We start from the raw sequence: 23,019 nt of genomic DNA, 5'->3' as shown, positions 1-23,019 counted from the left end.
GCTCAAGCTAAAGAGTCTAGCCACATCCAGAAGATTCCTGGAAGTTTCTCACGATGTCTCATTTCATTTCTCATCTCCGGGATCGAATTTTTGCTTCTTGGGCTATCTGTGGTGATCGGAGGCAAGATCATTTTTATTGTTCTTTGCAATGGAAATAAGCCACGCGGTTCTGTAAGTGCTTCCAGACAGGCTTTCCGCTCATGGGTGGCCCCTTTGGGAGCTCTGAAGGTCATATTTTTTCTTTGCTGCCATGCACCAGGCTTGAATTGGGGCAGCACAGCTTAGAGGGGTGCTTAGGCCGCTCAGAGGAGCTCCCCGGGCTCAGTTTCCTGGGCTTGTTGCCAGCAGTGCTCCGGACAGCGTGGGTTCTTGAGTGCTCAGGCGGTCCTGGTCCCAGCCCCTGCCTAACACCGCTCGTGGCTCCCCACTGCCCTAGAGGGGAACTGCAGCTCTGCAGTGGGCAAGGACATCCTGGTGACCTGAGAGCCCTGTAAGTGCTGATATCCTTTGGTTCGTGTCTTTAGTTCCGTCTCAGGAGGAGCTGAACTAACAAACTGTGCTCCTTCTGGCTGGAGGGCAGGACACGCTGGCCCTGCCTGGATGGAGTAGGAGGAAACAAGGGAAGCGTTTTCCCCTGTCATTTCTTTGGGGTCGAGTTGGAGAGGAGCCTCCAGAAATCAGCCCACAGCCGTGATACCCAGAAGCCACCTTCCCAAGGGGCCCCCTGCCCCATGAGCCTTTCATATGTCCCATGCTGAGGTGGCTTCTACTCTCCTTGGCTTCCAGGACCTTCCCACAGGACACGGGTGTCTCGCAGCACAGCACGGGAAGCTCTCGGGGCTGCACTGTGGCTTTTCCTGCTGCAATTGCTGGGCTTGTCACACAGCATCTCAGTGGGAGGCCAGGGGCCGGGCCGCCTCCTTTGAACCCCCTTTGCTCATTGACTCGGCTCTGATTGGGAGCAAGCTCCAATGCCCTCCCAGCCTCAGTTTTCCCACCTGCAGAATGGGCTGTCACAAGCCCAAGTGAGGTGACAGTTGCAGGTCCTGATCTTTCAAAGGCTCTCGTTGACGTCCTTGCAGCTCTTTCTCCCCTTCCCTCTCAGAGCGGGCTGGGGCGCTTTCTCTTGCATTGGTCAGCCTGTGGGGGCTCCTCTTGGCAAGAGGCAGAGTCTTTCCGGAACTGGCACGCCGCAGAGTCAAGGCGGCCCACTCGTCTCTGCCCTTTACTTCTCTCACACCCGGTCCCTGCTGTCCACTCCCTCGGGTGTTCCCACTTCCTCCATGTGAGCAGCGACTTCCCCAAGCCAAACTGTTGGTCCCAGAGGACGGGGCTTCTGGCAAGGTCGGCAGTCCCTCGGAGCCCACAAAGGGAAGTGAGACCGGCCCCGGTGCCACCCCTTCCAGACCACTGGCTCTTGCAGAACTGGGTCACTGCGGCCATGTTTAGACTTCTGTAAAACAAATATTTGCCTGGCCAGTCCAGTCAGGTGAGGGCGGGAGTGGGGTGGCGGGAGCTGTGACACTGCAGCGGCTGCTCGTGGTGGCTGCTTTGCAGATCCAGAGTGTCCTGAGTGGGAGGAGCGAGTGGGATGTTCTTCGGGAAAGTGTGTGCCATTCACCCTCTCACCTGCACCTCCCCCATCCCGAGGCTCTGGAAAGTCCAGTGAAGGCCAAGCGTCTCCCTGGCTGGACAGCAAGCCAACAGCACAGGTGACCAGGATGGCTTTTCACTCCTTCACGCCCAGGCCTCTCCCGAGACCCAGCGTGTCTCCCCATGGGCCCGGTGAGAGATAGTCATTCCACAGTGCTCCGTGGGATGCCTGCCGTGTGCCAGCCACCAGCTAAGGTTCTGGGAGCACAGCTGTGAATGGGACAGATGTGGGGGAGACAGGGGTCCCACAAATAACCGCTGTGATGATGGTGGAGGGAAGGGGACAGCCAGGTGGCGTGTGAAAGGTGAGCAGAAGGACCAGCTTCGGCCTGGATGGTTGTGCGAGGTGTCTGAGGGCCTGCCAAGTGCTTAAGCTGAGGTCTGATTAGAAGTTGGTCAAGCAGGCCGGGCGCAGTGGCTCCCACCTGTAATCCCAACACTTTGGGAAGCTGAGGGAGGCAGATCACTTGAGGTCAGGAGTTAGTGAGCAGCCTGACCAACATAGTGAAACCCCGTCTCTACCGAAAATACAAAAAAAATCAGCTGGGCGTGGTGGCGGGCACCTGTAATCTCAGCTACTTGGGAGGCTGAGGCAGGAGAATCGCTTGAACCTGAGAGGCAGAGGCTGCAGTGATCTGAGATCATGCCACTGCACTCCAGCCTGGGCAACAGAGTAAGACTCTGTCTCAAAAAAAAAAAAGTATATATATATGAAGTTAAGTAAAGTGAGGAAAACTGCACTCCGAGCAGGAGGGCCAGCATGTGCAGAGGCCCTGTGATGGAAAGGAACTCGGCCTGTCTGAGGAGCTGAGTGAAGGCTGGTTTGGCTGGGGCATGGGGATAAGGAGGGTGAGATTCAAGGGCTTGGCAGGGGTCAGCGAGAGCCTTGAGGTATGGCGAGGACTGCTTGTTATCCCGGGGACTGTGGAAAACCAGGAAGGGTTTTCAGCGATGGGGTCTTGGCAGTGGATGTGGAACATCCTGGTGGGGGGTGGTGTCAGTCATTCAGCCAAAGCCCCGCATGGTGGCTCACATCTGTCATCCCAGCCACTTGGGAGGCTGACGCAGGAGGATTGCTTGTGGCCAGGAGTTTGAGACCAGCCTGGGGAACATAGTTGAGACCCCCATCTCCAAACAGAAGAAAGTTTTTAAAAATCATTCATTGGAGAGGTGATGGTGGCGTGAATCTTAGCAGCATTGGTGACATGGAGAGAGGTGGAGGTGGACCAACCCAAGAAGGGTTTAGGGAGTGGGAAGCGGCAGGGGTGGGCTCGTCCGGAAGAACCTGAGTGCCTCGCAAAGGGCAGTGTTGGAGCCTCTCGTAGGTAAAACGGTTCTCCTTTCTCACGGTCTTTGCTTCCTCCCCGCAGCTTCTCGCTGAATTCCGAGGGGGCTGAGAGGATGGCCACCACCGGGACCCCAACAGCCGACCGAGGCGACGCAGCCGCCACGGATGACCCGGCCGCCCGCTTCCAGGTGCAAAAGCACTCCTGGGACGGGCTCCGAAGCATCATCCACGGCAGCCGCAAGTACTCGGGCCTCATTGTTAACAAGGCACCCCACGACTTCCAGTTTGTGCAGAAGACGGATGAGTCTGGGCCCCACTCCCACCGCCTCTACTACCTGGGTAAGCTGGGCCCTGCGGGCCGCCTGGGTGGGAACGGCCTCTGGGACCGCGGTGCCCTCAGGAGTCAGAAGACGTGCTCGGACGGCCGGGCCCTGGGCGTGCTGTTCTTCGAGGCTCAGCCACAGACGGCTCTGACTACAGGGAAGGGCTGCCCGGGGTGGGTGGGGAGGTACCTGGAGGGTCAGCCGTGCAGAGAGCCATGCACAGGGCAGCCCTGCTCCTCCTTGTGGCCAGGATGCCGTGGCTTAAGCTGGCCCTGTGGCTCCGAGCCCGGAGATTGTTTCCAGTGCTAGTCAGCTGGGTCCACCCCCTGAGTCACTTCCCAGCCACCTGGTCCGGGCTGGGTGGGGCTCGTGACAAACAGGACTGGACTGAACCATTCCTAGAGGGAGTTGGGAGTAACTCCAGTGGGAGCTTACCACGGAGGCACATCGGGAAGGATCCTGAGGCTCTGGGAAAGCCTCCTGGATGGCAGAACCTGGTCTGCTGCCGGTGACAGCACAGGGGCAACTTGCCACACGCTTGCAGCCCCTGCTGCAGGCCCTGGATCAACACTTCCTCCTCTGGGCGTGTGCCTGCATGCAGCTCCTTCTGCAGCATCTGCAGTGCCTCATGGGACTGGGCTCCTCTGTACCACAAACGCCTTTAGGGCGCAGGTTAGGCTGCATGTTCTCTAGCAGCCTCTGCAGCCACGGCGGGCCTGGCTCCCATGAGTTGGGCAGCGGATATCCGGATGGTACCCACTGCACCCAGAGGCCTTAAGAGCTGGGAGGAAGGACACCTTGGAGAGATCAGCCAGGCCTGTGTCTTTGAAAGCAGCGTGACACATGGCTGGGCACCAAAGGCAGCGTCTCTGCCGCTTGGCACCATGGACACTGGAGCCAGATCATTCTCTGGGGTGCGGCCGTCCGGCCACTGCAGGGTCCTGAGCAGTGTTCCTGACCTCCACCCACTCCATGCCAGGAGCAGCCATGTCCTCAGACATCGCCAAGTGTTCCTTGGGGGTGGGGTGGCGCTGGGATCCTTGTCCAGGCCGCTGCGCTCATCCATGGGACTCAGGGTGGGGCCCTCAGCCTCTGAGCCCAGGCTCGCATGGGCTGCGGCCCCCAGCCAGCATTGGAACCAGTGAACGGCTGTCATCCTCTGCCTGAGGCTGACCACGTGCTAACGACAGTGACTGAGGTGGACACCAGGTGGCTGTCCTCTTTCCCCCGTCAGCACAGTCCCTCTCCACAGACAGGCCGGTGTGGGAATCAGATGGCAGTTTGGCAAACAAAGAATTTAAAAAGAAGAATCATCCAGAACGGGTTGGCAGGTGACAGCCTTCTTCAGAAGTCAGGTTTTCCTGGTCCCCGTTAGTTTCCTGACAACTTTGGCTGTTCTCAAGCTACAGCGGGAGAGTCACCGCAACAGAGATTGTATGGCTCACATGGCCAGAAACATTTACTGTCTTCCTTTTATTTTTTATTTTTTTTAGAGATGAGGTCTCACTCCATTGCCTAGGCTGGAGTGCAGTGGTGTAATCACAGCTCACTGCAGCCTAGAACTCCCTGGCTCAGATGATCCTCCCAACCTCAGCCCTCCAGGTAGCTGGGATTAAAGGCACGTGCCACCATGCCCAGACAGTTTTTTGTAGAGACGAGGTTTTGCCATGTTGCCCAGGCTGGTCTCAAACCCCTAGGCTCAAGCAATCCTTTTGCCTCAGCCTCCTAAAATGCTAAGGTTTCAAGCGTGAGCCTCTGTATCCAGGCTGTCTGGGCCTTTAAGAATGTTGGCCAACTCTAGTCTGGGAGAAATTGGACTGAAATGGCTTGAGTTTCAATTACCTGAGAGAGGTTGGCTGTTACGACGGCAAGTGTCCAGACCAAGGCTGCCGTGGGCCATTGCCTCGTTTTTATCCTGTGGCATCCACGGCCACTTGCTCCCGTTGGGGCTGCTGTCCTGGTCAGCGTGTTTGGAGGAGTTTTCTGTGGCTGCCATTGTGAAAGTGGTTCTCTCACAGTTCTGGAGGGCAGAAATTCAAGATCAAGGTACCAGTCCTGGCCTCTTCCAGCTTCTGGTCGCAGCCAGCATCTCTTGGCTTGTGGCCACAGCATTGGAACCTCTTGCCTTGATGGTCACACAGCCTCCTTCTCCTACTCCTCTTCTGTCTGAAATTCCCCTCTGCCTTTTTCTTTTTTTTTTTGAGATGGAGTCTCGCTCTGTCACCCAGGCTAGAGTGCAATGGCGCGATCTCAGCTCACTGCAACTTCTACCTCTTCTGGGTTCAAGTGATTCTCCTGCCTGAGCCTCCCGAGTAGCTGGGATTACAGTTGCCTGCCACACAACCTAGCTAATTTTTGTATTTTTAGTAGAAGCGGGGTTTCTCCATGTTGGCCAGGCTGGTCTCAAACTCCTGACCTCAGGTGATCCGCCTGCCTCAGCCTCCCAAAGTGCTGAGATTACAGGAGTGAGCCACTGTGCCCGGCCTGCCTCCCTCTGATAAGGACTCATGATGCCATCTGGCTCACTTGGGTAATCCAGGATCATCTCAGCTCAAGAGCCTTCACTTAATCCCAGCTGCACAGGCTTGTCTCTCTGTGTAACGTAGCCTCCACACCCAAGCCCCAGGGTGCGGACACCTCTCTGTCAGGGCCGTCATTCAAATCTCCGCCGAGCTGCTAAAAGGTACAGAAACTCTCCAAGCTCGTCTGAGCCATGAAGTACCCCTGGAGTAAAGGTAGAGGGGCATCTCATGGAACCCAAGAGCAGAAAGCCTGTTGGACCTCAGGAAGCAGCATCTGAGAACTGGAACCTTCCAGAAGCCAGGCATCCTTCCGTGTGTGCGTCTCCATGGGTCCACCCAACCTTGCTGTCCACCTGTCTTCTACAACCCCTCCACGGCCCCTGGGATTCCATGCCTCAGGTTCTAGCCACCCGCAGAAACGGAGGAACTTTCTCCAAATTGCCGGGACAAAGAATCATATTGACTCCGCATAGATGAGGTCGTCGGGTCGCCTGTGGCTTGTGTGTGTCTGGGGCTCGGACGGGCAGGTCCTCACAATACATGGGAGGTACTGAGGGCCCACCCCAGTGGGCATGAACTTGGCAGAAACCCCAGAACGTACGTAGAGCGGCTCAGAAATCAGATTGCCCCTTTCTGGATGACATTCACCCTTCAGCTACTCCAGTCTGTCACTTAACACTGTCAGGGGCAGCACTGAGCTCACATCACATCCAGGTTCTCGGGGCAGGCCTCCCCCCAGCCCTTGAGTAATAATAACGCTTCTTAGCACTAGCCCAGCAACCAGACTCTGAGGCCAGGCCTGGCCCGCTGCTGAAAGCATGGGACCTGTCCCCTCTGCTCCCTCTGGGGACCCGTGTCCTCAGCAGGCACCAGGTGTGCTGTGGGGCGTGTGGAGCTAATCACTGGGCCCCTCCGGAAGGCCTCTTTCAGATCCACATGATGAAGCCCCCAGCGTCAGGCTAGCAGGAGCAGCGGGGGAACATGCAGTTCCTGCTGCCGGGAAGATGGTCTGGGGCTGGCTCAGGTTCCAGGCCTCAGACTGCAGCACTGGGAAGCGCTCGTGACCCCGCTCCTGCCCCATGCGGACCGGCCTCTCCCCACTGCAAACGGTGACTTCTGTGGCTGGAAGAGGCCACAGGGTTCTAGACGGCTCTGGAACTCCCTCGGAAGGGAAAGCAAGAATTCCTGTCTCCCGGCGTCCCAGGCCGAGACCCAGGGGAGAGCCCAGCCCTGTGTGGATCACGATCCCCCACCAGGCCAGCCACATGAGGCCACAGCGTGCAGTGACGGGAAACGGTGTTTGTGCAGGCCTGGGTCGCCAGGGCATGGGTGGGTGACAGGTTGGCAGCAGGCGTGTTTGCAGGGCAGAGCTGGTGAGGGAGGTCCGAGGAGGGATGGGACATCAGAAATCCACAGCTCTTGGCAGTCACCTCCAGCCCTTGCCTCAAAGGCCAGTTGTCACCATCCTGGTGCCGCCAGCAGCAGCTCGCCCCAGGAATGTGCTGGCAGGGGCCATTTGGTGATCATTGATTAATCAGCCTGGAGGGAGGTGGCCCTGGCGTCCTTGGCAAGTCTGTGGGTTTGACTTCCTGTTTGGAAAGCTCTCGCTCTCCCGGAGAGTCCCTGTGGACCAGCTGCCCAGGCCCTCCCATCCCTCCCGTGCCTCCTGTTGGCCCAGGGTGCTTTTTCAAAATTTAGATGTAATTCACATTACACAGTTTCATTTTTGAAGGTGTGAAACTCAGTGGCTTTTAGTTGTACATTCACAGAGTTGTGCAGCCATCACCATTGTCTACTTCCAGAACATTCCCTCACCCCAAAAAGCAACCCCGTCCCCATCAACCATCATTCCCCAGCCCTGGGCAACCATGAACCCACTTCCTGTCTCTGTGGATTGGCCTGTTCTGGACATTTCACACGAACGAAATCACACACCACTCGACTCTCATCCCCATGGGCGGCCGGACGGTCGGGGTCCCGGCAGCTTCAAGGGCTCTGAGAGACTGAGTCGTGTTTCTGCACTTGGGTTCTTTTGCTCACCCCTGACTCTCCGCACGATTTTTCTCCTTCCTACACACATCTCACTGAACTTTGCATTTTTCACAAATACACTTTAAAAGGAACCCTGTTAATCTAATCTTTTTCTTTAAGTATATCCTTCCGTCACTACTGTCCTTCACAAGCGTGCTTCATCATGTGTGGGAAACCTGTGTTCCTTGCCACAACTAGAAGTTGCTGTTTCTTTCTTTTAAAAAAAAAAAAACAAAAACCCATCCTGGCTAACATGGTGAAACCCCATCTCTACTAAAAAATACAAAAAATCAGCTGGGCATGGTGGCAGGCGCTTGTAGTCCCAGCTACTTGGGAGGCTGCGGCAGGAGAAGGGCGTGAAGCCGGGAGGCGAAGCTTGCAGTGAGCCAGGATCGTGCCTCTGCACTCCAGCCTGGGCGACAGAGCAAGACTCCATTTCAAAAAAAATAAATAAATAAAAATAAAAATTGGCTGGGCACGGTGGCTCATGCCTGTAATCCTAGCACTTTGGGAGGCCGAGGCAGGTGGATCACGAGGTCAGGATTTCAAAACCAGTCTGGCTAACGGTGAAACCCTGTCTCTATTAAAAATACGAAAAATTAGCCGGGTATGGTGGTGTGTGCCTATAATCTCAGGTACTTGGGAAGCTGAGGCAGGAGAATCGCATGAACCCAGAAAGTGGAGGTGGCAGCGAGCCGAGATTGTGCCATTGCGCTCCAGCCTGGGCGACAGTGTGAGACTCTGTCTCAAAAAAACAAACTTTTAGGTTCAAGGGTACATGTGCAGGTTTGTTACATAGGTAAACTTGTGTCACAGGGGTTTATTGTACAGATTATTTCATCACCCACGTACTAAGCCTAGTACTCAATAGTTCTTTTGTCTGCTTCTCCCCCTCCACCCTCCACCCTCCAGTAGGCCCCAGTGTCTGTTCTGCTCCATGTGTCCATGTGTTCTCATCATTTAATTCCCACTTTTAAAGTGAGAACATGTGGTATTTGGTTTTCTGTTCCTGCATTCGTTTTCTAAGGATAATGGTCTCCTGCTCCATCTATGTCCCTGCAAAGGACATGATCTCATTCTTTTTTATGGCTGCATAATACTCCCTGGCATACATGTACTACAGCTCACTGCAAGCTCCGCCTCCCGGGTTCACGCCCTTCTCCTGCCTCAGCCTCCTGAGTAGCTGGGACTACAGGCGCCTGCCACCACGCCCAGCTAATTATTTTGTATTTTTAGTAGAAACGGGGTTTCACCGTGTTAGCCAGGATGGTCTCGATCTCCTGACTTCGTGATCCGCCCGCCTCGGCCTCCCAAAGTGCTGGGATGACGGGCGTGAGCCACTGCGCCCGGCCATATGTACTACATTTTCTTTATCCAGTCTACTGTTGGTGGATTTAGGCTGATTCCATGTCTTTGCTGTTGTGAATAGTGAGAAGGTTCTATTTCATCCCACTGAACCCACAGCTGCAGTTACCCCAAAGGCAGCAGCAGAGGAGTTCCCACAAGGAATTGCCCTGAGCCATCCCCAGATGGGGCTGGTTGGGATTCCAAAGAAAGGAACCCTGAATTCCAGGGGGATGAGTCCAGAGCATTTCCTAGGGGCCTTCGGTGCAGGGTGGGCTTTGGTGTCCTTGCAATGGGCATCAGAGAAAAGGCACATTCTATAGCCAGGTGTGTCCTCGGCAAGGGGGTCAGGGTGTAGAGTTTATGTGAGGGTTTAAGGATTTTGGCTCAGGGCCAGGGCTGGCTTTCGGTATTTATCGGTGCCTGGGAATGTACTAGGCTCTGGTTCAAGCCTGCAGGGAAAAACCTGCAACTGGCTGGGCCACAGAGGTCAGGGCACTCTGTGATTTTTCAGTCAGGACACAGAAAGCAAGCAGGGGGAAACTGCAGGACCCTGCGGCTGCCTATGACAAGAAATAAAAGTGGCACAGATATTATTTATTAAGCACTAATCCTGGAGGCGGTGAGCTTGTGGCCTTCCTGTTCTCCTCTTAAAAGCAAGCGAGGGCCGGGTGTGGTGGCTCACGCCTGTTATCCCAGCACTTTGGGAGGCCAAAGTGGGCGAATCATGAGGTCAGGAGATCGAGACTATTCTGGCTAACACAGTGAAACCCTGTCTCTGAAAAAAAAAAAAAATACAAAAAATTAGCCGGGCGTGGCAGTGGGCGCCTGTAGTCCCAGCTACACGGGAGGCTGAGGCAGGAGAATGGCGTGAACCCGGGAGGCAGAGGTTGCAGTGAGCCGAGATCGCGCCACTGCACTCCAGCCTGGGTGAGAGAGCAAGACTCTGTCTCGGAAAAAAAAAAAAAAAAATACAAAAAGCCAGCGTGGGGGTGGACGCCTGTAATCCCAGCTACTCAGGAGGCTGAAGCAGGAGAATCGCTTGAACCTGAGAGGTAGAGGCTACAGTGAGCCAATATCGTGCCACTGCACTCCAGCCTGGGCAACAGAGCAAGAATCTGTCTCAAAAAAAAAAAAAACACAAAGACAAGTATGAGGAGGTCCTGAAAAGAGGACAGGACAGCACCAATCCAAGGCTTCCTCCTGGAGAAACTCAGGGTTGAAAATAGAGCAAGGAGGGGCCAGGGCTCCGAGCTGTCTGTGACTCGTCGTTAGCCATGTCATGTTTGTGGGCTACTGGACAGCTTTACGCTCGGAGGAGCCCTGTCCTGGTTTTTCAGTGGCGTTGCGTGGAGAGGGGAAACCGAAGCTTCCCAGGGATTACCATCCTGCTTCTGCCATTCCCTTTTCTAATGACAATGGTCCCGTCATCCAGCAAATCTAAGACGTGACCATTTGGAAAATACACAGTTATTTTATTTGCCACTAAGAACCTGATCGCGCGTTCCCCAGTAAGACCTATCCCAAGCCCAGAGACACGCGTACGTGGAAAGCCACGGCCTATTGACGAAATACGCTGATTTCACAGAGGGTCATGCGCATTGTGCCAAGAGCTTTACGTTTCTTAACTCATGTAATCCACCCAAAACCCTCACTTGGCAGCTCTCACTACCGTCATTTTCTACAGAAGCTTTGATTAAATCAGTGGTTTGAGGTCGGGGGTGATTCTGCCCTTCCTTGCAAGGGACACTGGGAGATGCCTGGGGATATGTGTGGTTGTCACGACGGTGGGGTGCCCCTGGCATGAAGTGGGTGGAGGACAGGGATGCTGCTCAGAGCCCCGCAGTGCCCAGGACAGCCCCACCCCAGAGGATGGTCCAGGCCCAAATGTGATTAGGGACGAGGTTGGGAAATACTGGACCAGGTGCACGCTTCCCCTTTCCCTTTTTTTGTAACAATCTTGCTCTGTCACCCAGGCTGGACTGTAGTGCCGCAATCTCGGCTCACTGCAACCTCTGCCTCCCAGGTTCAAGCGATTCTCCTGCCTCAGCCTCCTGAGTAGCTGGGACTACAGGCATGTGCCACCATGCCCGGCTAATTTTTGTGTTTTTAGTAGAGACGAGGTTTCACCATGTTGGCCAGGCTGGTCTCGAACTCCTGACTTCAAGTCATCTGCCTGGCTTGGCCTCGCAAAGTGCTGGGATTACAGGCATGAGCCATGTCACTTGGCCCTTATTCCTTCTTGATGGTTTTGCCCTCCCTCTAATCCTACATTAATTTAATTCTTGTCCTCTGCAAAAGCCTTGATAAAGAAGGGCCTTGGAGAGCTGAACCCAACCTGTTGAGAGTTGGATGTTTGTTCCTGACTGCCCTTGTTGTTCTCTTGTGTGCGATTTCTTTTTCTTTTTTTCTTCTGTCTGTTTTATTTTATTTTATTTTATTCTTTTTTTTAAAACGAGGTCTTGCTGTGTTGTCCAGGCTGGTCTCAAACTCCTGGGCTCAGGCAGTCCTCTCGCCTCGGCCTCCCAAAGTGCTGAGATTACAGACGAGAGCCACCGTGCCCAGCCTCTTGTGTGCTGTTTCTTCGGTAATTCGGGCCATGAGATTCTTCAGAAGTATCTCAGGTGGAAGACCCTACTGCCTACATACGCAAACCCAGGATCCATATGTTTCCCGGGAGGGCTTTCCCGCCGGCGGCCTGGCAGAATGTTTTAGAAGCAGAGGGAACCAGCTGGGCCCAGCCACAGGGAGTCAGCATCGTGGCTGAGGGCATCTCCCCATCCTGAGCCAGGGTTCTGGGTGTTTCCTTTCTCCCCTTAGGGATGCCATATGGCAGCCGAGAAAACTCCCTCCTCTACTCTGAGATTCCCAAGAAGGTCCGGAAAGAGGCTCTGCTGCTCCTGTCCTGGAAGCAGATGCTGGATCATTTCCAGGTGAGCTGTGCTGTTGGGCGTGGGCCCTACCGTGGCGAGGAGGTGGGCAAAGGGCAGCCCCACAGGCCGTACACACCTTTGGTCACCTCTCTTCCCCACCGGCTGTGGGTTTCCGCAAACCCTCCGTCCTGTGGACTGTGGCGGGTGAGCCTTCCCTCCTCCCCATGACCACCTGTACTCAAGCGACAGAGAAACTCTTACCGAAAGCATCTCTTCCTTTTAACCGCATCAGCATAGACTGGGAATTAACCTGGCTTGAGGCCCTTTTGGAGAGACTGGTTAATTATTAATCTCATCCAGTGTTGGCTCTCTGAGGATAGCTGAGGGAGGAAAAATGCCTTTTGCATTGGCGTGTTTTTGTGTTTGACGATTGGGAGGCCGAGGCAAGAGGATTCCTTGAGCCCAAGAATTTGAGACCAGACTGGGGAACACAGCAAGATCCTGTCTCTACAAAAAATAAAATTAGCCAGGCCTGATGGTACTCGCCTTGTAGTTCCAGCTAACTGGTAGGCTGAGATGGGAGGATGGCTTGAACCCGGGAGTGCAAGGGTACAGTGAGCCATGATCTCACCATTGCACTCCAGCCTGGGAGACAGGGAATCCCAGTCTCTAAAATAGTAACAATATAATAATAAAATAATATAACATTATAACATAGTAACAACATAAACATAACAGTGTAACAATAATGATATCTAACAGTGTCTCTGAGATCCTGGCACTCCCATTTTCTCCACCACTGGTTCACTGGCCCACACTTTGGCCTGTCTCTGCGTCCCCAAGCCAATGTCCTCATATTTACACTACTTTCCACAGAGTGTAGGGGGTAATTTTGCTTTAGATTCTGCTTTTTTGTTTGTTTGTTTTTTGAGACAAAGTCTCGCTCTGTCACTCGGGCTGTAGTGCAGTTGTGCAATATCCGGCTCACTGCAACCTCTGCCTCCCAGATTCAAGCGATTCTTCTGCCTCAGCCTCCTGAGTAGCTGGGACTACAGGTGCATGGCACCCACACCCGGCTAATTTTTGTATTTTTAGTAGAAACGGGGTTTCACCATATTGGCCAGGCTGGTCTCGAACTCCTGACCTCTGGATCCTCCCACCTCGGCTTCCCAAAGTGCTGGGATTACAAAATTGAAAGCTGTTGATGGGAAAGGATTGTGAACAGGGTAGGAGGGTGGGGAGTCCGTCAGATTGGCACTAGGGACCCAGAGAGAGCACTCCAGTGGTGTGAGGCAGGGCACAGCCCATCCCAGAGGCCCCCATCTGCCGTGCAGAGGGTCTATGGGGAGGGAGCTCAGGAAGTGAGGAGGCTTCTGGCCCCAGAGTCTCCCCCGCCACCTCCTAGGACACTCAGCCAGTCCTGCAGGGCCAGGTTTGCTGGCAATCTTTGGCCACCCACTGGGTCAGGGGCTCCGGCAGCCAGTTCTGCCCAGTGCAGGAAGTTCTCTCTGGCGAGGCCCAAAGTCAGATTTCCTTGGGAATGCCCCAGCCCAAGGATCTCTGCCCTGGCCAGTGGGGGATCCTCTTTGCCCGCTGACACTGCCCCTGTCCCCGTATGTTTCTAGGCCACGCCCCACCACGGGGTCTACTCTCGGGAGGAGGAGCTGCTGAGGGAGCGGAAGCGCCTGGGGGTCTTCGGCATCACCTCCTATGACTTCCACAGCGAGAGCGGCCTCTTCCTCTTCCAGGCCAGCAACAGCCTCTTCCACTGCCGCGATGGTGGCAAGAACGGCTTCATGGTGAGCCCCGGCCCTGGCCGCGTGCAGGGGCGGCGTGGCGGGCCCCTCCCCCTGAGCCGGGTGTCTCTGTCCTCAGGTGTCCCCTATGAAACCGCTGGAAATCAAGACCCAGTGCTCAGGGCCCCGGATGGACCCCAAAATCTGCCCTGCCGACCCTGCCTTCTTCTCCTTCATCAACAACAGCGACCTATGGGTGGCCAACATCGAGACAGGCGAGGAGCGGCGGCTGACCTTCTGCCACCAAGGTGGGGCCAGCCCCTCCTGTGTATGGCCACCATAGCCACCTGGCCAGCTTCCAGAAGGCCCCATTGCCCCCACAGCCAGGGTCTTCCTGCCTGCACGCCTCCCAAGCCACCCTCCCGTGCAGACCTTCCGTGGCCTGCCACGTCTCCCAGGAGGTCTGTAGTTTTCTTTTCTTTTCTTTTTTTTTGAGAGAATCTCAGGCGGAGTGCTGTTGCCCAGGCAGAGTGCAGTGGTGCGATCTCAGCTCGCTGCAACCTCTGCCTCTTGGGTTCAAGCGATTCTTCTGCCTCAACCCCCCAAGTAGCTGGGATTACAGGTGCCCGCCACCAGGCCTGGCTCATTTTTTTTTTTTTTTTTGTATTTTTTAGTTGTGACAGGGTTTCCTCATTGTTGGCCAGGCTGCTCTTGAGCTCCTGACCTCAAATGATCCACCTGCCTCGGCCTCCCAAGGTCCTGGGATTACAGGCATGAGCCACTGCACCCGGCCGCTCTGTGGTTTTCTGCAGCGGGCGTCGGCCCAGCCACGGTGCTCTGCCAGGTGCTCCTGGGCATTTCTGCCCCTGCACACCTTCCCCTCCACTGCCTGTCCAGCCACATCAAGTCAAGGCCACATCTCACCTGCTTCCTATGTGTTCTCTCCACTCCCCTGCTCACCAGAAGTGACCCCATCCTTCCTTGTCCTGGTTTCAAGTCACTGATCACTGCCTCTCCGTCCCATAAGCCCGGGCCCCACTTTTCCAAACCTGGGCACTCAGCAATGTCCAGAGACGTTTTTAGATGGCACACTTGGGCAGGGGTGCTCCTGGCCTGCCATGGAGTGAGTGGAGGCCAGGGACACTGCTCAGCACCCTGCTGTGCCCTGGACGGCCCCACCCTAGAGACCAAGAGGACCCCAGTGTCCGCACCGTGAGGTGGAGCAGCCCTGCTTGAAAACAGTCAGCTCGAGGTCTCCCTCCCTCTCCATCCGTCTCCCTCCTTCCCTCCTTCTCTCTCCCTCTCTCTCATGCTCTCCTGGAGCCCCTGGCTGTCCCCAATGTTAGCAGGCTGCTCACCCCTTGTTGATGCTCTCCGTCCCTCCCCCTAGGTTTATCCAATGTCCTGGACGACCCCAAGTCTGCGGGCGTGGCCACCTTCGTCATACAGGAAGAGTTTGACCGCTTCACTGGGTACTGGTGGTGCCCCACAGCCTCCTGGGAAGGTAGGTCCCTTCCATTTTTCAACATGCTCCCGGGCGTGCTTTTCCTCCTGGAGTCACAGTCTGTGTCCTTCCTGCCCCTTACTCCTTTTACCTCAACCCACCTCCGTGGTCTGTAACGACTGTAGACATCGCTGCTGCCCTAAAAGGGGACACAGTTCAGCCCGTTACACCCCACGTGGCCACTTCCCATTCCAGTTCATGCTGGGAATAGCCTTGCTCTGCTTCCCACTGCACAGGGGAGGAAACCAAAGCCCAGAGAGCTGGGCCTGGCATACGGTCCAGCGAACGGCAGAGCCGGGGTTCTGGTTTCAGAGCCCACGGTGCCCAGCGTCAGGCCCTGGTGCAGCAGAAGAGGGTGGGCTGATGGCAGGGACTCCGCCGCCGGCATCCTCAGTTTGCCCACCCCTACCAAGGTTCAGAGGACCTCAAGACGCTGCGAATCCTGTACGAGGAAGTCGATGAGTCCGAGGTGGAGGTCATTCACGTCCCTTCTCCTGCACTAGAAGAAAGGAAGACGGACTCGTATCGGTACCCCAGGACAGGTGAGTGCTCGGTACATGTGAAGGGCCAGGCCGCCGGGCCGGGGATCTGAGGCACCTGGGGCATGACTGGTGAGGTGCACTGTCCCCCAGGCCCTCTGAGCTGCACAAGTGTGCTCTGGGCATCTGTGGCCATGTAAGGGGAAGGCTTCTGCCCTGCAGGGGACGCCCCTTTCTCCTGGCTTACCATGGCCTCCTGATCACATTGCTCAGAGGTCAGCAAGCCGTCTCTGGAAGGGGCAAGGGGACAGGTGTCTCAGGCTTCCAGGGCCAGGCGAAGGCAGGCTCTCTTGCAACTGCCGCACCCTGCTGCTGGAGCACAAAAGCGGCACGTGCAGGAATGGGCGTGGCCGCGTGCCAAGAAAACTTGACTGAAGTTTGGATGGCAAATAACTCACCTTGAGATACATATGATTTTCATATTAGCCAAAATGTGCCTCTTGTTTTATTTGTTCGTTTTCTTAACCATCTCAGAACGAAAGAAGGATTTTTAGCCATACAAAAACAGAAGACAGGCTGGATTTGACCCTCACACTGTAGTGGTGTGTGTTTGTTTGTTTTTGAGACAAGGTTTCACCTTGTGGCTCGGGGAGGAATACAGTGGTACAATCACAGCTCACTGCAGCCTCAAATTCCTGGGCTCAAGTGATCCTCCCACCTCTGCCTCCCAGGTAGCTGGGACTACAGGTGTGCGCCACCATGCCCAGCCAATATTTAAATTTTTTGTAGAGACGGAGTCTTGGCTATGTTGCCCAGGCTGGTTTCGAACTCCTGGCCTCAAGTCATCCTCTCTCCTTGGCGTCCCAAAGTGCTGAGATTACAGATGTGAGCCACCATGCCTGGCCACTCCCAATTCTTAAACCTCTTTCCAATTATTTAAAAATATCTCTGGAGCCAAACAGAACACACGTGCAGCCCAGATTCCACGTTCAGGCCTTGGGTTTGCAACCCCCGTGGGACCACATAAAATCCTTGTTCTTGCTCGTACCCCGCAAGTGCCTGCTCTGCGCCGTGCTAGATGGAAGCTTCCTGTGGAGTCTTTCCAACTCCCACTGCAAATGAGCTAAGTCAGTCTCTTCCCCCTCGTTTGACAGATGAGAAAACTGAGGCTCAGAGATGTCACCTGCCCTGGGGGACAGAGCCACGAGGGCTGGAGTTGAGTTTCTTATAGGTCTAGCCAAAAAAAATAAGCATTCTCCACTGTGCTAGGGCCTGCGCCGTCTTTTGGAGCCTGAACTAAGTCCCACTCTTCAGAAGCCTCTTGGGTCCCTTAGTCTGTCGCCATTGGCCTCCCAAGGGCGCAGGTCTGGCTGTCACACGGCTCCCTCGTTTTGCATGGGACACACCCCACTTGTCACGTTGTCGGTGGTTTCACTGTGATGCTCGGGCCTCCCCATCTGCTCTGGAGCTCTCCCAAGGCAGGGATGGCATCTTCCTGGTGTCTGTGGCTCCCACAAGCCCCAGCTCTCAGCACAGGGTATGGCCTGGGTTCTTAAATGAGAAAGCCGAATGTCACCTCACTGTCGGGAATGTGATCCAGGCCCAAAGGGAGGAGGTCCGCGCCTGAGGGGCGTGATGCCTGTACCAGCGGGACGGTGGTGTGCCTGCAGACAGACCGTGGGACACCCGACTTCTCCTGCCTCCCCCACACCAATTGTACACCTCTCTGTGGACGTCACCCTGCAGCCCAGGCCCCCCACGCCGGCTCTCGGCACGCACTGATGACACCTGCCTGGCGTTCACCTCACTTCGGTTTTTGCAGGCAGCAAGAATCCCAAGATCGCCTTGAAACTGGCCGAGTTCCAGACCGACAGCCAGGGCAAGGTAAGGGGGCCTGGTGCATCCTAGAGAATCTTCCAGATGATGCAGGGAAGGGCTGGGTAGGCAGTTGGGCGGATAGGCAGGTCACTCACTTCCCTTGCGGGGACACGCCCGAGGCCCCAGCCCTGCTCCCTGGCCCGCCTAGCCATGGACCTTCCCTGCGTGTCTCTGGGCCAGGGCCTGGAATGCGGCGTGGCGAGCTGGCCTCCCTGCGGTAAGGAATGAGTGCTGGGCAGGGGTCCTGCGAGGACAGGCACGGCAGGTTCTCCCAGGCTCCCCTGGGAGGGGGTGATGTGTGGATCCAGAGCTGCCCTCTCTCCAAGTTTCTAGAACAGAGAACTCCGCGGGGCAGATGGCTGGGGGACCCCAGCTTCAGATGGGGTGTTTCCTCCAGCATTTTGGGCAGATCCTCAAGGATCAGTTCACTGGACCCGTCAGCTACTGTGGGGAGGAGAGTGATCTGGGTCCCCATCCCCCCACTTTGTCAGATCCAGTACGCAGGGTCCTCATCACCTGGGGGTCATCTCAAAGGACCCCACACCCTGGAGGCGCCATCAGGCAGCAAAAGGCATCATCACCCCGCAGCGAGACGGTCACCAGCAGATCATACCAGTGACCACATCTCCCTCGGCGCCCGCCTCCCCAGCCACCCGCTCCAGCCCAGCATTTCCCTCCCTTCTCTCATGTCCCTGCCCTCCCTGGGGACCCCCAATAGCCCCACACTGATCCATTCTCTCGGAAGTTGCAAATCCCCTAAGACCCAGAAAGGTGTCAGAAGTTAAGTAACATCACGCTGGAGAACTCACAGACAGAGCCCTGGACCAAAGAGGCTGGGGCAGAGGAGAGCAGATGATGATGGGGACACAGGCATCCAGGGAATCCCTCCTTTCCCCTACGCCAGAGGATGGGAGGCTGGGACAAACCAAGGAGGCCCTTGTGCACATTTGCAAAAATGATATAATGTTTTGGGGAAGCATGTGAGATAAAACATACCTGTTTTCATAATTTGGAGGGTTGTGGGTGCTTTTTGACCTGATTAGGTCTCCAAGCCTCTTTTGCATTCTTGACAGAGCGTTCTGGTGGATTTGAGGCGACCAGTCTGAGTGGCTTTGCCAGCGACCCACATGAAACCTCCCTCCAGGCTGGGGTTTTGCTTTGCTTGCTTGTTCTTGTTTTTTGAGACAGGGTCTCACTGTCATCTAGGCTGGAGTACACTGGTGCAGTCATGACCCACTGCAGCCTCAACCTCCCAGGCTCAAGGCAATCCTCTCGCCTCAGCCTCTGAGTAGCTGGGACTACAGGCATGCACCACCACACCTAACTAATTGTGGGTTTTGTAGAGATGGGGTCTTGCCGTGTTCCCCAGGCTGGTCTCGAACTCCTGACCTCAAGTGATCCACCTGCCTCGGCCTCCCAAACCACTGGGATTACAGGCGTGAGCCACTGCACCCGGCCCCGCCAGACTGTTTTAGTGGCTCCTTGCACTCTCAGATGTGCAGAGTCCTTAGGTGGACTTGGGTGATGCCAATCAAACAAGGCGGCTTGGAGATGTGGGACTGGTGACCCACTCAAGTGGTAGAGCTGGAGGCCCTGCTGCCGTTTCTCCCTTCCATCCCCCAGAGACGCCGTGCCAGCCCCGTTTAGGCACAAGGAAGCCCTAGGTCCCCTTTCTCTAGATCCCCTGGAGATCCTATGTCAGCCCCATTTAGGTTTGAGGAAGCCCCAGGTCCCCTGTCTCTCAGTACCCTGGACACGCTGTGCCAGCCCCGTTTAAGTGTGGGGAAGCCGTGGGTCTGGGGACTGTGCTTGTCCAGAGCCACCTGGCTCTAAGGGATAGCCCAGACCAGAGCCTTGGGGTCCAGGCACCCACTGGGGTGCCGCCATTGGCTTGCCCAGCCCACCTGCCCCTGTTGGGTGTAGTCGTTTGTTCGGGCCATGACAAAGGACCACAGACTGGGAACACAGTCGAAATTGAGTGTCCAACACCAAGGTGCTGGCAGGTGGCTCCTTCTCCATGGCTTCTTGGTGGCCGTTGCTTCCCGATTCTCTTCTCAAAACGGCCTCCCTCTGTGTGTCTATGTCCACGTGTCCCTCCGTAAGGACAGCAGTCATGCTGGATCAGGCCCCACCCTCGTCCGCACAACCTTGTCTTAACTCAGTACATCTCCAGTGGCCCCATTTCCAAAGAAGGTCATGTTCTGGGGTTCTGGAGGCTGAGACTCCAGCATATGAACCTGGGGGGGACATGACGGGCACAGTGGCCTTCTCCTCTGAGCAGCGCCAGGCAGGCCAGGGCATGACCCATACCTGTTTCCCCTCAGATCGTCTCGACCCAGGAGAAGGAGCTGGTGCAGCCCTTCAGCTCACTGTTCCCGAAGGTGGAGTACATCGCCAGGGCCGGGTGGACCCGGGATGGCAAATAGTGAGTGTCTCTGGTTGGAACCTGAGGAATTCACCTGCGGGGCCCTGGACCCTGAGCAGCCACCAAATCCACCTCCTGGCCTTTCGTGCCATTCCTTCCATCTGCTCACATGTCTTCCCGCAGTGCCACCGCCAGGGCAGGCCTCAGCCCAGTGTCTAAAGGGCCTTCCTGACCTCAGCCAGTCTGAGGATGACACACTGGACTTATGAGTCCCGGTGTTAGTACCACTAGGACACGCTGATCCAGTTACCCAGAGTGTGGAGGAGACCTACAGAGGGGATTTCAGGTGTCCCCAGACCTCAGACTCAGAAAAACTCAGTCACAAAGTAGAGGTGCTTCCCTGTACTCGCTCCCCAGCCTCCCACCCTTGTCGAGGAGAAAACTCTACCGCTTTGCTAAACAGGGGCCCCAAACCCCAGTGGGCAAAATTCAGCCTCTGCCTGTTTTTTTTTTTTTTTTTTTGAGACGGAGACTTGCTCTGTCATCCAGGCTGGAGTGCAGTGGCGTGATCTCGGCTCTCTGCAACCTCTGCCGCCTGAGTTCAAGCAATTCTCCTGCCTCAGCCTCCCAAGTAGCTGGGATTACAGGCACCTGCCACTATGCCTGGCTAATTTTTGTATTGTCGAGGAGAAAACTCTACCGCTTTGCTAAACAGGGGCCCCAAACCCCAGTGGGCAAAATTCAGCCTCTGCCTGTTTTTTTTTTTTTTTTTTTGAGACGGAGACTTGCTCTGTCATCCAGGCTGGAGTGCAGTGGCGTGATCTCGGCTCTCTGCAACCTCTGCCGCCTGAGTTCAAGCAATTCTCCTGCCTCAGCCTCCCAAGTAGCTGGGATTACAGGCACCTGCCACTATGCCTGGCTAATTTTTGTATTTTTAGTAGAGATGGGGTTTCAGCATCTTGGCCAGGCTGGTCTTGAACTCTTGACCTCGTAATCCACCCGTCTCGGCCTCCCAAAGTGCTGGGATTACAGGTGTGAGCCACCGCGCCCAGCTGTCTGCCTGTTTTTATACATCCCATGAGCTCAAAATGGCAGTTACACTTCCCCCGCTGCCCCGAGGTGGAGTCTTACTCTGTCGCCCAGGCTGGAGTGCGGTGGTGCGATCTCGGCTCACTGTAAGCTCCGCCTCCCAGGTTCACCCCATTCTCCTGCCTCAGCCTCCTGAGTAGCTGGGACTACAGGCGCCCGCCACCACGCCCGGCTAATTTTTTGTATTTTTAGTAGAGACGGGGGTTTCACTGTGTTAGCCAGGATGGTCTCGATCTCCTGACCTCCGCCTCGGCCTCCCAAAGTGCTGGGATTATAGACGTGAGACACAGTGCCCGGCCGGCAGTTATGCTTTTATTTATTTATTTATTTATTTATTTATTATTATTTGAGATGAAGTCTCACTCTATTGCCCAGGCTGGAACGCAGTGGCGCGATCTCGGTTCACTGCAACTGTCGTCTCCTGGGTTCAAGAGATTCTTCTGTCTCAGCCTCCTGAGTAGCTGCGACTACAGGCACCCGCCACCATGCCCAGCTAATTTTTGCATTTTTAGTAGAGACAGAGTTTCACCATGTTGACCAGGCTGGTCTTGAACTCCTGGCCTTAGGTGATTGGCCCACCTCTGCCGTGGCATTTATGCTTTTAAATGATTGGGGGCAGAAGGGAGGGGATCCACAGAAGATTTTATCACACATGGAAGTGATGTGAAATTCACATCTCAGCGTCCATGCATAAAGTTGTGTTGGCACACAGCCACGCCCACTTGTTTGCAGACTCTCAGTGGCAGAATTGAGTAGCTGTGATAGAAACTATGACCCACCAAGTTGAAAGTATTTCGTATTTGGGCCTGTTTCACAGAAAAACTGCTTCCCCTGCCCTACACACTTACTGGGCCTGCTTTCCTTTTATATTTTGTGTAAAAATGGGGTCTTGTGCTATGGCCCAGGCTGAAGGGTAGTGGCACAATCATGGCTCACTGCACCCCTGAACTCCTGGGCTCAAGCATTCCCCCGACCTCAGCCTCCTGAGAACCTAGGGTCACAAGCCAGAGCCACCATGCCTGGCTAATAATTTTTGTTGTTGTTGTTGTTGTTGTTGTTTTGAGATGGAGTCTTGCTCTGTCGCCCAGGCTGGAGTACAGTGGCTCGATCTTGGCTCACTGCAAGCTCCGCCTCCCGGGTTCATGCCATTCTCCTGCCTCAGCCTCCCGTGTAGCTGGGACTACAGGCGCCTGCCACCATGCCCAGCTAATTTTTTGTATTTTTAGTAAAGACAGGGTCTCACCGTGTTAGCCAGGATGGTCTCGATCTCCTGACCTTGTGATCCGCCTGCCTTGGCCTCCCAAAGTGCTGGGATTACAGGCGTGAGCCACCATGCCCAGCAATAATTTTATTTTTTGTAGCAACAGTGTCTTGCTATGTTGTCCAGGCTGATCTCAAACTCCTGGCCTCAGGCAATCCTCCCATCTTGGCCTCCCAAAGTGCTGGGATTACAGGCTTGAGCCACCGCCCGACCTGGGCCTTCTTTCTAACAGACTTCAGGTTCACTGCTTTGGCAGGCCCATGGGCTTTAGTTAGGATTTCTGTTTTTTTTTTTTTTTTTCCTTTGAGACAGAGTCTTACTCTGTGGCCCAGGCAGGGGTGCGGTGGTGCGATCATAGCTCACTGCAGCCCCAAATTCCCAGGTTCAAGCAATTCTCCCACCTCAGCCTCCTGAGTAGAGGGGACTACAGGTACGTACCACCACGCCCAGCCAATTTTTTATATCTTTTGTAGAGATAAGGATCTTGCTTTTGTATTCCTGTGCCTCTTAAGTGTGTTCACTTTTCTAATTGTATTGGTTAATGTCTCCAATGGAATGTTCTGTTTGGTTTTTTTTTTTTTTGAGACGGAGTCTCGCTGTGTCTCCCAGACTGGAGTGCAGTGGCGTGATCTCGGCTCACTGCAAGCTCCACCTCCTGGGTTCACGCCATTCT

At 55.2% G+C, this 23,019-nt stretch overlaps 1 protein-coding gene across 2 annotated transcripts in view; it reads left to right on the top strand.

Moving 5' to 3' along the window:
- The window catches only part of DPP9 (dipeptidyl-peptidase 9), a 48,982-nt gene that overhangs the window by 5,165 nt on the left and 20,798 nt on the right, over window positions 1-23,019 (top strand). For both annotated transcript variants that reach the window (XM_011943471.1, XM_011943470.1), the window contains 8 exons: window positions 3,024-3,280; window positions 11,982-12,094; window positions 13,660-13,833; window positions 13,910-14,078; window positions 15,161-15,274; window positions 15,688-15,816; window positions 17,576-17,637; window positions 19,956-20,056. In XM_011943471.1, the coding sequence (XP_011798861.1) occupies window positions 3,024-3,280; window positions 11,982-12,094; window positions 13,660-13,833; window positions 13,910-14,078; window positions 15,161-15,274; window positions 15,688-15,816; window positions 17,576-17,637; window positions 19,956-20,056 (1,119 nt within the window). The remainder of the gene's footprint in view (window positions 1-3,023; window positions 3,281-11,981; window positions 12,095-13,659; window positions 13,834-13,909; window positions 14,079-15,160; window positions 15,275-15,687; window positions 15,817-17,575; window positions 17,638-19,955; window positions 20,057-23,019) is intronic.

The sequence above is a fragment of the Colobus angolensis genome, unplaced genomic scaffold, assembly GCF_000951035.1.
Source record: "Colobus angolensis palliatus isolate OR3802 unplaced genomic scaffold, Cang.pa_1.0 Scaffold22, whole genome shotgun sequence".
Lineage (NCBI taxonomy): Eukaryota > Metazoa > Chordata > Mammalia > Primates > Cercopithecidae > Colobus > Colobus angolensis.
The sequence above is the reverse complement of the archived record's forward strand: the minus strand, read 5'-3'. Positions and strand labels throughout refer to the sequence as shown.